Source organism: Heterodontus francisci, chromosome 32 (assembly GCF_036365525.1).
Source record: "Heterodontus francisci isolate sHetFra1 chromosome 32, sHetFra1.hap1, whole genome shotgun sequence".
Lineage (NCBI taxonomy): Eukaryota > Metazoa > Chordata > Chondrichthyes > Heterodontiformes > Heterodontidae > Heterodontus > Heterodontus francisci.
The window spans coordinates 34303791-34317858 of record NC_090402.1 but is presented as its reverse complement, the minus strand read 5'-3'; the positions used below and the strand labels follow the sequence as shown (position 1 = coordinate 34317858).

Here is a 14068-nt window from a genome sequence, read left to right as displayed (position 1 = left end):
CAAGGACCGGATGTACAATGTTACAGTTACATTTGTGACGAATACTACATTTTAGTTGAAAACAGACTCTTCAGACAGAGACAGCTGGACCAGCATGAACCTAACTGAGTTCTCCGATAATTTAAACTGAAGGAAGGTGAATTTTAGACTGATCACTTTTTCACCCCTCAAAATTCTAAAGCCAAATTGATTCATTAAAGTGTTTACAAGTTGTTGATCAGCTGAGATTCATTTCTGGAAGAAATGCATCACTTCAACTGGAACTAGGTTACTGACTATCCTGCTGTTGAAGAACCGTTTTTCCCCGTCAGACGGCTGTGAGGACTTCAAGCACCCTTGGACGGTTCCACATTGGAAGATTCCACTTCAGCAGGAATGTAAATCTGCAAGGACACTTTTTTTTCTATTTTAAATGTAATTTATATCTTCATATTTAAGAATTTAGTATTTCTAATTAAACAGTTAATTTGTTGATCTAAAGACACCTGGTTTGGTTAGTCTCATTCGGGGGTTAATAGATGGTCAATTTGGCTGTGGTTTTCTTTAATTTGGAAAGTTTAAAGTGATATGTTAGGTGATCTGTGGAGTGGCGGGACTGGTTTGACAGTGCGTTGCTCCCATCGCAATCAGAATCAGATATTTTGATTGGGGGCTTTGTCTTTAGCATTGGGTCGAAACACCATTAATACAGAACACATCCCATGGCACTTAACACATTTCAACGTTTTTTTGATATTTTTCTCACAGACAATTTGGGGGAAAAAGTTACTTTCGGCTGCTGTGCTGGGTTTGGGCACCCAGACCGAGTGTGCTCAGTAGCTAAACTGAAGGGGCTTTTTCCCCTCGTATTTTCATGACTGAATTTGGTAGGGCCCTAAACCAACATAATGGACTGAATCTTGTCCCACCTTTTGAGAGTGGCGGCGGGCAACAAAAATGTAGTCTGGCGCATACGGGCTGTGCGCGCCACACTTCTGTGATCTTGCATCCAGCGGCTTGTCAACGTATGCACAGCTGGCCCCACCACCCTCAATCATATGGCAGGGGGGCGACCTCGGCGACACCGTGAACAGCGTCACCTGAGACACCTGAGCCATTTTTAAAAGGCTGCTAGCCCCTGCAGACAGTTCCAAGGATGCAGAGTTTGTCCGTACCCCCTTCCCTCTGCAAAACATGCAGAGTTGGCTCCTCTTCCCCCCAACCCCCCCCCCCCCCCAAACCATGCAAAGCATGCAGAATTCACCCCTTCCACTGTCCCCCATTGCCGACAGAGCAATGTAGTGTTCACCCCCTTCCACCCCCCATTGCTGATGCATGATTAAATAGATGCAGAGTTCCAACCCCCCCCCCCCCCCCCACCACATTTCAGGCTACTTAAGTTGAATGCGAATGTCTGAGTTGGCTGAAAAAATGAACATGAGTAGGGTATTATCTAGCAACCATTTGCAGGCACTGAGGACTCTCGCCTCGTGGCGCCAAGTTTTCAAGGACGGGAATGTGAAGGCACGCGAGTGCTGCATGCCGAGTTGAAATTAGTAAAGGCTGTTTGGATTGCGTTGAAGTCCATTAAAATTAATGTAGACAGCTAATTTCAATACTTAAAGCATGGTCCCACTGTGGAGTGGAGGCGATAGTGACATGGAGCTTCCCCACCACCGGGAAGATCCGGCGCGGGCTCTGTGGTGGGGCCGCTCTGATCTTGTGGCCCCCCCCCCCCCCCCCCCCTTTCCCTGCCATGGAACCTGACGTCGGGCTGGGAACAAAATCCAGCCCAATGGGTAAGGAGTTAACAAATTATTTACTGAGGGGGAGAAAAGCCCTTCTGTTTAGCATACTGACCATAGCTAGATCTAGGTGCCCAAACCCAGCAGTGAAAGTAACTTTTTTTCCCAAATCGTTTCTGTGGGAGAAATATCAAAAGAAAAGTTGAAATGTGACCAGTGCTGTGGGATGTGTTCTATAATTAATGGTGCTCTGTAAATCTTTATTGGTGCCTGTCTGCTGCCCATTTGAAAGTGGGAAGCAAGTTTTTTTTAAAAGGGATTTCTGTGGTTGCAAGTAGCTGGTTTTCTAGCCAATCAACAACCCAAATTCTGAAGAGTAACTTGGTTGTATCCTTGATATGTTAAACATTTACATAAATCTATAAATGCTTCTGCTTATTCATTTGGTATTTCGTCCTCTCCTGACCAAAATCCAATGATACCAATGTGCATACACACTTAATGCCTTTCAAAATCAAAGTGTTGGTCAGTTACAATCTGGGAACAATTTTTTTGTGTAAAATGTCTGTTTAAGTGATGTGCAGTTTTGCTCCAGTGCTAGGAAAGAAGATATGAGATTGAAACTGAGGGAATCGCACATTGGGGATTGCAAAATGTTAATTGATCAAACAATCTCAAATTTGCTTCCCTAGTATGAAAGGATCAGTTCTGACAGAAGGATTTGTTTTGCTCTGAAGTGATTAATCAGCTCTATTCAAATGCTGATGAAGCTAGTTTTTTTTAACTTCAGATTTACAGCTGCTTTACATGGAGATTGTTGACCACTTTTCCATAGAAAGGATTTTAATAGGATTATTGTTTGTTTCTTTTAAAGCAAATTTGCAAAAGATAAATCCACCTTGTGAACGTAGAATGGAGCAGCTAGTGCCATGGAAGAATTGATGCATTAATGAGCAGCGATTGAAACTCAGCTTTAGAGGTCAATAGGCGAGTTGTTTGGGGGAAGTGGGTTTGGAATTTGTTTGCTCAAAGTTTTGTGGGGGGGGGAGGGGGGTGGTCAGATGAGTGGTATTGGGGCTGTGTAGGGAATGATCTCTGCCTGAATGGACAGGCCTGGGGCTCACCTAATATTGAACTGACAGGCTGTGGACAGCTAATAGGTGTCCCAAGGTAGTTAGCTAGAGAAGAAGCCCGAAAGATTGGGTTGCTACGTTGTCAGCAGCATTCCTTGGATAAGTCAGAATTAGGAGCTACATTTTAGCAATAGTTTATGTTCTGCTTCAGAAGGCACCTTGTGCTTGCTTCTGTAGTTATCAGAACAAAATATTTATTTCATTCATAAATGCTACAGTAGTGAAAGAATTTTATTTTTTTTCAGTCAAAACTTTGATGCGCAATATAGAGAAATAGAAGTAAAAACAAAGTGCTGGAAATACTCAGCAGGATTGGCAGCATCTGTGGAGAGAGAAGCAGAGTTAGCGTTTCAGGCCAGTGACCTTTTATCAGAATCCAGGGGAAAGGTCACTGACCTGAAACATTAAGTCTGCTTCTCTCTCCACAGATGCTGCCAATCCTGCTGAGTATTTCCAGAACTTTGTTTTATTTCAGATTTCCAGCATCTGCAGTATTTTGCTTTTATCATAGAAAAATAAACCTTTCCTAAACAACTTCTTCTTGGAGCTTAGTGATGTAAGTCAATCTTTTTAACATGATGAAAGGTATGCCAATCCTTTTGTTTAAACAGTAGATTTTTTTTTGTACACGATGGCTCCTTTAAGTTAAAAAATTCTACAATTAAAGCTTATTACTAGCCATAATTGTTTCGTTTATAATATTTCTAGGATATTCAGAATTAGAAACAAATCACTTAGAGTTTAGCAATACTTTATCAGTGTTGTATAAATGTTCCATATACACGAATAGATTATGGAACATTTAATAGAACATTATACTTTTAAAAATATTCATCCTTGGGATATGAGCATCTCTCGCAAGGCAGACAGTTATTGCCTATCCCTAGTTGCTCTTGAGAAGATGGTGAGCAGCCACCTTATTGAACCACTGCAGTCTGTGTGGTGAAGGTACGCCCACATTGCTGTTAGGTAGGGAGTTCCAGGATTTTGACCCAGTGACGATGAAAGATCTGTGAAATATGTCCGAGGCAAGTTGGTGTGTGACTTGGAAGGGAAATTGGAGGTGGTGCATTCCCATGTCCCTGCTACCCTTGTCCATAGTGGTAGAGGTTACGGGTTTGGAGATGCTGTCAAAGGAGTCTTGAAGTGTTGCTATAGTGCCTCCTGTAGATGGTACACACTGCAGCTATGGTGTGATGGTGGAGGATGTTAAGCCACAGTGAAGTTGAAGCTGATATTTCATAGTGAAAAATATTTATTTCAACTTCTCTTTCGATTGCTTATTGCATCGACTGTGGAAAGCAGAAGCTACCTAATTGAACACATACACATTTAATTTCACAAGTGCTTTATTGGGATTTTTTGCTTCTCCCACTTTTAATTATGTGCTGTTCCACAATATTACTCCTTACAAAATTTGCATACCAAATTTTTTTAATATTGCAGATCAATTCTGGGGCAAGAGCTTTGGACCAATATTCCTGTATACTGGAAATGAAGGTGATATATGGGACTTTGCCAATAGCTCCAGGTTCATCATTGAATTAGCATCAGAGCAGCAGGCTATGGTCATTTTTGCTGAGCATGTAAGTTTCTTTATCAGTAGATTTTAGTTACTGGTTTGAAATATAGCCTTGAGTTATTTTTATCTTTTTTCACCTGGTGCGACTAACAAAAACTGCTGGATGTTGACCAGTCAAGCTTATATTAAATGGCTAGAGTTAAGTTCTCTATCCTATATTTAGTAATGTAAGGTAGATGTTCAACAGTACATACAAAACAGCAGGGGCACTTCTGCATTGGAAATACTTCAATATATTCATTGCTGCAGTTCCTTTTTAGATTGCTGTTCACACTGTGTTGCATACCATTTACCTAGATTTATTTATTGAGGTGATTTTTATGAAGCTATGCTGCTAGCATGTAGTGATTTTCAGAAGAAGCCCTATAGTCTCAAGTTACTACGCTTTAGTCAAACTACTCAGCTTTGAATAAATAAAGTTAACCAGAAAAGGAATACTGTGAATTTTATGAGGCTGTGTATCCCAGACCCCTGCATGGAATCTTGTAAAAATTTGCCATTTTCTGTTTTTGGTAAATATTTTGGTTAGTTATTAAATGATGATTACTGTGTGAAAATTGTTTTTTTCTTTGCATCCAATTTCTGGATTAAACATTTGAGGATCATGTATAAAAATAGGTTTGATGCTTCCCCCAATGTTTAAATCTGCAATTTGGCTGTATGTTCAAGAAGTTCCCAGATTTGGTCCAAGGTCTGGTATGTGCTAGCAAAGCTCAGTGGCAGGAGGGCTGCCACAGTTGTCTTCAGGACCCCCTGGGATATAAAGGTGGGGGTTGGGAAAACAGTTTGAGTTCCAGTTCTTGATCACGATCCAGTGTCTCCTGCTCAAAAGTATGTGTCTGGTTGTCTGATGATAGTATTGACTGTGTTGCTCACCATAAATAGTTTCTGGTAATTGTTTAGGCTTACCACCTGCTGGCCTTGGTTCCATGGTAACAAACTCGTAAAAACATAGAAGATTCCATAGACTAGACCCCTGCAACCCTCTGGGTGAAAAAATTCTTCAACTCCTCTCCAATCCTTTGACCAATTACTTCTGTGCCTCCTGGTTATTGACCTCTTTGCTCATAGAGTCATAGTCATACAGCACAGAAACAGGCCCGTCATGTCCGTGCCAGTCATCAAACACCTGTCTATTCTAATCCCATTTTCCAGCACTTGGCACATAGCCTTGTATGCTATGGCATTTCAAGTGCTCATCTAAATACTTCTTAAATGTTATGAGGGTTCCTGCCTCTACCACCTTTTCAGGCAGTGTGTTCAAGATTCCAACCACCTTCTGGGTGAAATGTTTTTTTTCCTCAAATCCCTTCTAAACCTCCTACCCCTTACCTTTTAATTTATGCCCTCTGGTTATTGACACCTCCCTAAGGGAAAATGTTTTTTCATATCTGTGCCCCTCATAATTTTGTACACCTCAATCAGGTCCCCCCCTCAGCCTTCTCTGCTCTGAGGAAAACAACCCTAGCCTATCCAATCTCTCTTCGTAGCTGAAATGCCCCAGCCCAGGCAACGTCCTAGTGAATCTCCTCTGCACCCTCTCCAGTGCAATCACATCCTTCCTATAGTGTGGCGACCAGAACTGTACACAGTACTCCAGCTGTGGCCTAACTAGAGTTTTATACAGCTCCATCAGGTCCTTCCTATCCCCTCTGCCTAGGCCTCTCATCATTTTTATATACTTCAATTAAATCTTCTCTCAGCCTCCTGTTTTCCAAAGAAAACAAACCCAGCCAATTAAATCTTTCCTTGTATCTAAAATTCTCCAATCCCAGCCACACCTTTGTAAATCTTCTCTGTACCCTCTCTAATGTGGTTACATCCTTCCTGTAACAGAACTGTACACAGTACTCAAGCTTCGGTCTGACTAGTATTTTATACAGTTTTGGCATAACTTTGCTGCTGTAATGATCTGTGCCTTGACCACTAAAGGAAAATATTCTGTATACCTTATTAGCCACCTTGTCTACCTGCCCTGCTGCCTTCAGGGACCTGTGGACATGCACTCCAAGATCCTCTAATCTCTACACTTTCCAGTATCCTACCATTTATTGTGCATTCGCTTGTCGTCTTTGCCCTCCCAAAATGCATTACCTCATACTTTTCTGGTTTGAACTGCATTTGCCACTTTTCTTGCCACCTGTCCAGTCGATTGCTATCTTCCTGCAATCCACAGCATTCTTCCTCACTGAACCACATGGCTAATTTTCTTCTTATCTGCAAACTTCTTAATCACGCACCCCCCTACATTTTAATCTAAATTATTGGTTATGTACCACAAACAGCAAGGGACCCATAAGGGAGCCCTGTGGAGCTCCACTGGAAACAGCCCTCCAGTCACAAAACACATATCAACCATTACCCTTTGCTTCCTGTCACTGAACCAGTTTTGGATCCAACATGCCACTTTCCCTTGGATCCCATGAGCTTTTAATTTTTTGATCAGTCTGTCATGTGCTGCCTGAGTCAGAAGGTAGTAGGTTGAACCTGCGCTGCAGAGACTTGAGCACATAATATAGACTGACACTTAAGTGGAAGAACGAGTTCAGCAGTGATGGAGGTGTCATCAGTTGGATTAAAACAACTTACATTTGGATAAACTGGTCCTATCTGCTCCTTCAAGTGGATGTAAAAAATTCAATGGCATTATTTGAAGATGAGCAGAGAGTTCTTCAGCTTTCCTGGCTAACATTTATCCCTCAGCCAATATCACTGAATCTGATTATCTGGTCTCTATCATATTGCTGTTTGTAGGTGCTGTGCGCAATTTGGCGGCCATGTTTCCCTGCGTTATAACTATGACTATGCATCAAAATACTTCATTGGTTATTACACACTTTGGAACTTCCTGAAGTCATGAAAGGCACTATGTTGTAGTCTTTCAACATGCGGAATTGCTCTTTAAATTGCTTTATGGTTTCTCTCTTCACCCTCCCCAGAAACAGAATATTCAGCCTCATAAATTAATCTGTCACCTCTATCCAAGTCTAAATTTCATTTATTACATTTTCCCCAAGGTTCCAGCTGAAGCTATGGTGAGATATTAGAAGAACCCTGAGGAGATTCTCTTCCTTATCTCCAAATAAAAAGCGTTCGCAGTAATTTGCCAACTTTGCACTCTTGCCAATAGTGTACGTGAGAAAGTGCATTCCAGACATCATTTTCGAACCATTAAGTTGGAAAATCATACATAGCAGTGTCTGAATATCAAGTATGTGCTGCCACTGGGCGAGACTCTTTACCAAGAGCGTAGTCTCACTAACAAGTGTAATTTCTGTTTTGAGTTGCATGTCTAGAAGTGCTGTTTAATAGGGTAGATATCACAGAATTGTTGCAGTGCAGAAGGAGGCCATTCAGCCCATTGTGTCTGCACTGGATCTCTGAAAGAGCAATTCACTCAGTTCCATTCCCTTACCACCTCCCCATAACCCTTGTACATTCTTCCTTTTCATATAAGTCTAATTCCCTTTTGAATGCTTCAATTGAACCTGCCTCCACCACACTGTCAGGCAGTGCATTCTAGACCTTAACCCTCGTGTTTTTTTGCCTCGTGTCACTTTTTCTTCTCTTAATCCTTTAAATCTGTGCCCTCTTGTTCTCGATCCTTTCATGAGTGGGAACAGTTTTTCTCTATCTACTCTGTCCAGACCCGTTATGATTTTGAATATCTCTATCAAATTACCCCTCCGCTGCCTTTTCTCCATGGAGAGGATGTTTCCACTTGTGGGGATACCAAAACTAGGGGCCATAAATATAAGATGGTCACTAATAAATTCAAGAAGGACTTGAGCAGAAACATATTCACTCAGGGCATAGTGATATCATGGCATTTAAGGGAAAGCTAGTTAAAGTACATGAGGACGAACGTTGATGGAGTGATGTGAAGTAAGGTGGGACGAGACTCGTATGGAACGTAAACATTGGCATAGATCTGTGCAGCTAAATAGCCCGTTTCTGTGCTGTTAAATTCTATATGATTAAAGGTTCACCGCAACAGAGAGGCTGGGTGGATGAAGAAGGCAGTAAAGGCTGGTTGTAGGTGTGGAAATAGCAACCAGGAGTATTGCTATATAAGTTAGTGTGGGATATGTTTTCACTGTGCATCAATGATAATGTGAAGTAAATGTTGAAAGATTTGTGCCTTTTTGGTGGTTTCACATCACTGCATGCTTGTTTGGATAGACCATTTCAACATTGTCAGGAAGATGTAGACAGATTATATGATGAATAGGGAATCTCTTCATGTTTCAAGTCACAACTATTTGAGAGCTCTGGAACTTTTTGCATTTTGCTTATAGCAAAAGCCAGTCTGGATGAATGCACAATAAATCGTACCAAGAGACTCGGAAATAAAATGTCTGCAAAGGTCAAGAAAATGTTAATAGGCTAATGCTTTAATTGTAACCTTATTTATTAGTTTGTTTTATTCGGTGAAGTATCAATTGAATCCAAAGTCATTTTACAACTATGTGACACATGACTTTGTGTCTGCAACATCGACTTGTATTTATTATAGCACCTTTAACAAAATAAAACATCTCAAGATACTTCACAGGAGTATTATAAAGCAGAATTTGACAACTACATAAGGCAATATTAGGGCAGATGGCCAACATCTTGGTCAAAGAAGTAGGTTTTAAGGAGCATCTTAAAGGAGGAAAGAGAGGTGGAGAAGTTTAGGGAGGGAATTCCAGAGTTTAAGCGCCTAGGCAGCTGAGGGCGCAACCAACAATGGTTAAAATCGAGATGCTCAAGAGGCCAGAATTAGATGAGCACAGATACCTTGGAGGGATGTAGGACTGGAGGAGATTATAGAGATAGGGAAGGACTTGAAAACAAGGATGAGCATTTTGAAATTGAGGCATTGCTTAACTGGGAGTCACAGTCAGTCAGCAAGCACAGGGCTGATTGGTGAACTGGACTTGGCAAGCATAAGGACTCTGACAGCAGAGTGTTGGATGAGCTCAATAGGGTAGAGTGAGACTGGCTGGCCAAGAGTGCATTGGAGTAGTCAACTCTGGAGATAACAAGGCATTGATGGGGGTTCTACAGCAGACCGAGTAATTAGGTAGGGTATGGTTATTGTGGATTTTTGAATAGGTCCATTTGCAGATATTTTCTGAGTTTTATGCATGGCTATTGATTCAGGCACATCACTGAATTGTCATATTGCAGACAGCTTTGAATGGCATGTCCTATTTTCTTCAAATCTCTGGTTTGTAAGGTACCTCATGGACCTGCATCCCAGGTCTGAACTTCAAAAGATCATGGGATGTATCTGTTTACTTCCAGTTCTTAAGATCTCCAGACACCATTAAGATGGTGACATATGGGAATTTTGTGGGTCTAACAAACTCCACAAATACATTGTTAAAGACTCAGATACCAGTCTGGTATGAAAGAGAATTAGTGAATGTTCTGGACAGGTGGTAAGGGATGTGGCTGGTTTCCACTGTTCCCCTCCCAATTGACTGCAGTGGTGTTTTGTTTAAAATGATGAATTAGCCCCCGAGTGTTTTTAGGGCCAAATAAACAGACAAATGACAGGTTTTATTGTATTTTAAAACAGAAGATTAACTATTTATTGAACAATATTCATTCCCTGAAATGTTCGCAGCACCACTCATGCATGCATTCACTCTCACATGCACTCGAAGATAGATAGAAGTTAAAGGGTAAGAGTTCAAGGTGTGGCAGGTGTTTGTGTTCTGCAGTAAACCTGTTAAATCTTCTAGGTAGGACTGTCTCTTTTAAATGTGCAGGCCTGCGTGTATGTAGTCATGAACTTAGAATAGAGTCATCTACAGCACAGAAGGAGGCTATTCGGCCCATCGAGTCCGTACGAGCTCTCCATAGGACAAGCCAGTCAGCCCCACGCTCTTCCCGTAGCCCTGCAAGTTTATTTTCGTCAAGTGCCCTTCCAGTTTCCTTTTGAAATCATTGATTGTCCGTGATTCTACCACCCTCATAGGCAGTAAGTTCCAGATTATTACCACACGCTGCACAAAAAAGTTTTTCACATTCCCCACGTGTCTCTTGTCCAAAACCTTAAATCTGTGTCCCTTAGTCCTTGTTGCATCAGCTGATGGGAACACTTCTTTCTTTTTACCTTTTATCTAAAACTCTCATAATCTTGTACATCTCCATCAAATCTCCCCTCAGTCTCCCTTGCTCCAAGGAGAGCAACCCCAGCCTAAGCTTGCATCTAAAATCCCTCATTCCTGGAACCACACTGGCAAATCCTGTTCATTCCTGTCTGGCGCAAAAATAAAACAGGAAGGGTGGCTCAACCGTGGCTTACAAAAGAAGTTAAGGATAGTATTAGATCCAAGGAGGAGAAATGTAAAATGGCCAGAACAAGCAGAAAACCTGATGATTGAGAGCAGTTTAGAATTCAGCAAAGAAGGACAAAGGGATTGATTAAGAAGGGGAAAATAGAGTATGAGAGTAAGTTTGCAGAGAACATAAAAGCTGACTGTAAAAGCTTCTATAGATATGTGAGGAGAAAAAGATTAGTGATGACGAATGTGGGTCCTTTACAGTCAGAAACGGGGTAATTTATGATGGGGAACAAAGAAATGACAGACCAATTAAATACATACTTTGGTTCTGTCTTCTCAAAGGAGGACTCAAATTACCTCCCAGAAATGTTGGGGAACATAGGGTCTAGTGAGAAGGAGGAACTGTATGAAATCAGTATTAGTAGGGAAATGGTGTTAGGGAAATTGATGGGATTGAAGGCCTATAAATCCCCAGGGCCTGATAATCTACATCCCAGCGTATTTAAGGAAGTGGCCCTCGAAATAGTAGATGCATTGCTGGTCATTTTTCAAAATTCTATAGACTCTGGAACAGTTCCAACGGATTGGAGGTTAGCTAATGTAACACCACTATTTGAAAAAGGGGGTAGAGAGAAAACGGATTTATAGACCGGTGAGCCTGACATCAGTAGTGGGGAAAATGCTAGAGTCCATTATAAAAGATGTAATAGCAGAGCACTTGGTAAACAATGACAGGATCGGACAAAGTCAACATGGATTTACGAAAAGGATATCATGCTGGACAAATCTGCTGAAATCTTTTGAGGATGTAACTTGTAGAATAGATAAGGGAGAACCAGTGGATGTGGTGTATTTGGACTTTCAGAAGGCTTTCGATAAGGTCCCGCATAAGAGATTAGCATGCAAAATTAAAGCACATGGGATTGGGGGTAAAGTACTGATATGGATAGAGAACTGGTTGGCAGACAGGAAACGACGAGTAGGAATAAATGGGTCTTTTTCCGAGTGGCAGGCAGTGACTAGTGGGGTACCGCAGGTATCATTGCTAGGACCCCAGCTATCCACAATATATATTAATGATATAGATGAAGGAATTAAATGTAATATATCCAAGTTTGCAGATGACACAAAGCTGGGTGGGAGTGGGAGCTGTGACGAGGATGCAGAGAAGCTCCAGTGTGATTTGGACAGGTTGAGTGAGTGGGCAGATGCAGTATAATGTAGATAAATGTGAGGTTATCCACTTTGGTGGCAAAAACTGAAAGGTAGATTATTATCTGAACGGCGATAGATTGGGAAAGGGGGAGGTGCAGCGAGACCTGGGTGTCCTTGTGCACCAGTCGCTAAAAGTAAGCATGCAGGTGCAGCAAGCAGTTAAGAAGGCAAATGGTATGTTGACCTTCATAGCGAGAGGATTCGAGTACAGGAGCAAGGATGTCTTGCTGCAATTATACAGGGCCTTGGTGAGACCACATCTGGAGTATTGTGTGCAGTTTGGTCTCCTTAGCTGAGGAAGGATGTTCTTGCTATGGAGGAAGTGCAGCAAAGGTTTACCACACTGATTCCTGGGATAGCAGGACTGACATATGAAGAGAGATTGGGTTGATTAGGCTTGTATTCATTGGAATTTAGAAGAATGAGTTGGGATCTCATAGAAACCTACAAAATTCGAACAGGACTGGACAGACTAGATGCAGGAAGGATGTTCCCGATGGCAGGGGAGTCCAGGACCAGAGGTCACAGTCTAAGGATAAGGGGTAAGCCGTTTAGGACTGAGATGAGGAGAGATTACTTCACCCAGAGAGTGCTGAACCTGTGGAATTCTCTACCACGGAAAGCAGTTGAGGCCAAATCATTAAATATATTCAAGAAAGAGTTAGATATATAGTTCTTGAGGCTAATGGGATCAAGGGGTACGGGGAGAAATCAGGAACAAGTTACTGAGTTTGGATGATCAGCCATGATCGTATTGAATGGTGGAGTAGGCTCGAAGGACCGAATGGCCTACTCCTACTTTTCTATGTTTCTAAATCTCCTCTGCACCCTCCCAACTTGTTGAAGTGTTGTAGATTTCTGGTGGTTAAGATTTCTTACTGGAGGTGTTGGTCACTTTCAGTTCTCTGCAGCAAGTTGATGTGTAGCATTAGCAGCAGGGCTCCTTCCTTGCCTGGCTGGACTTCTTTCCACAGCCACTGGCTGGACTGCTTTCTGTGATGTTGGCTAGAACGCTCCTCTCCTCCTCTCCAGAGGGCGACCTTTTAAGGTCAAAATCTATCACATTAGCATTTCTGTTAGTTGACGCATGGCCTTCTCTCCTGGTGTGACCACACAGTGGACCAGGATGTGGACTTCATAGCTATCTTTTGATGTCTGGATGAGTACAATCCTGTTATGATGTGGCTACTTTACACTTTTTTTGTCTCAGAAGAACCCATTCAATTCAGAAATGTCTCTTGATGGTTTCAGGATGGGTGTAGTCAGCACCTCTTAGTCTGGAATGTATCCTTTTATCACAGACCAGGTTATCTAATGTTCAGTGGCCACCTTTGCAGAACATTGTCCACTTTTTTAAAAAGGAAAAGTCAATTTCAAAGAGTTCGCATTAAATACAGTTCGTATCTTAAATTATGAATATGACACGTCTTTACTGGGCATGATATGAAGGATTGCTATTTTTCCAGAATTGAGGGAATGCAGGTGAATTCAGTAAACTGCTATATTATCTGTGGATATTGCTTCATCTGCTAAGAAACCTGTTCTTCGATTAAACCATGGTCTAGTAGGATAATTGTTAGCATTTTCTAGGAGGTCATGAGGGGTAAGATAACACAGTAAGAGTTTTCTGTAAATATACCAAGATGTCAGGCTGTGTACTGTCACGTTCAGTTTGTAGGGTGTGAGTGGGTGCTTAAGGGATTGTTTGAATATGGGAGAAATATTTAAACAATACCCAAAAATGTAACAGTGGATATATCAATATTAGTACCTGAACCAAGCGTGCCAACATAATGAAGCTGGATAGCTACTTTGGTTTGTACAAGAAAGAAAAATGGGACTTGTTCTCTGCTGACACAACAATGCTCATTCTTAAAATGTGGAGCTGGTGGTGCCATTGACTATTATAGGATGATATTGTGTACCAAGATGATAACCTTTGCATGGAAAATGGTAGTTATTTCAGTGACATCTTCAACAGTCAACCTGTAAAGTTTTCAACATTTAAACCCTGTATTGTTTGTACAATGATGTTGACAGGTACTTGGTCATATATTTAAATTATAACTTTGGAGATGGAAAAGAAGTCTGATTCCAGAGTGACAAAGGATTGCATTATACGTGAGCATGTGT

General features: G+C 41.5%; 1 protein-coding gene across 1 annotated transcript in view; it reads left to right on the top strand.

The window, feature by feature from the left end:
- The first annotated feature begins 1389 nt into the window (after positions 1-1389).
- LOC137347473 (dipeptidyl peptidase 2-like) overlaps positions 1390-14068 on the top strand; it is a 62435-nt gene continuing 49756 nt past the window's right edge. Inside the window, exons 1-2 of the mRNA XM_068011919.1 lie at positions 1390-1511; positions 4203-4443. Of these exons, the coding sequence (XP_067868020.1) occupies positions 1390-1511; positions 4203-4443 (363 nt within the window). The remainder of the gene's footprint in view (positions 1512-4202; positions 4444-14068) is intronic.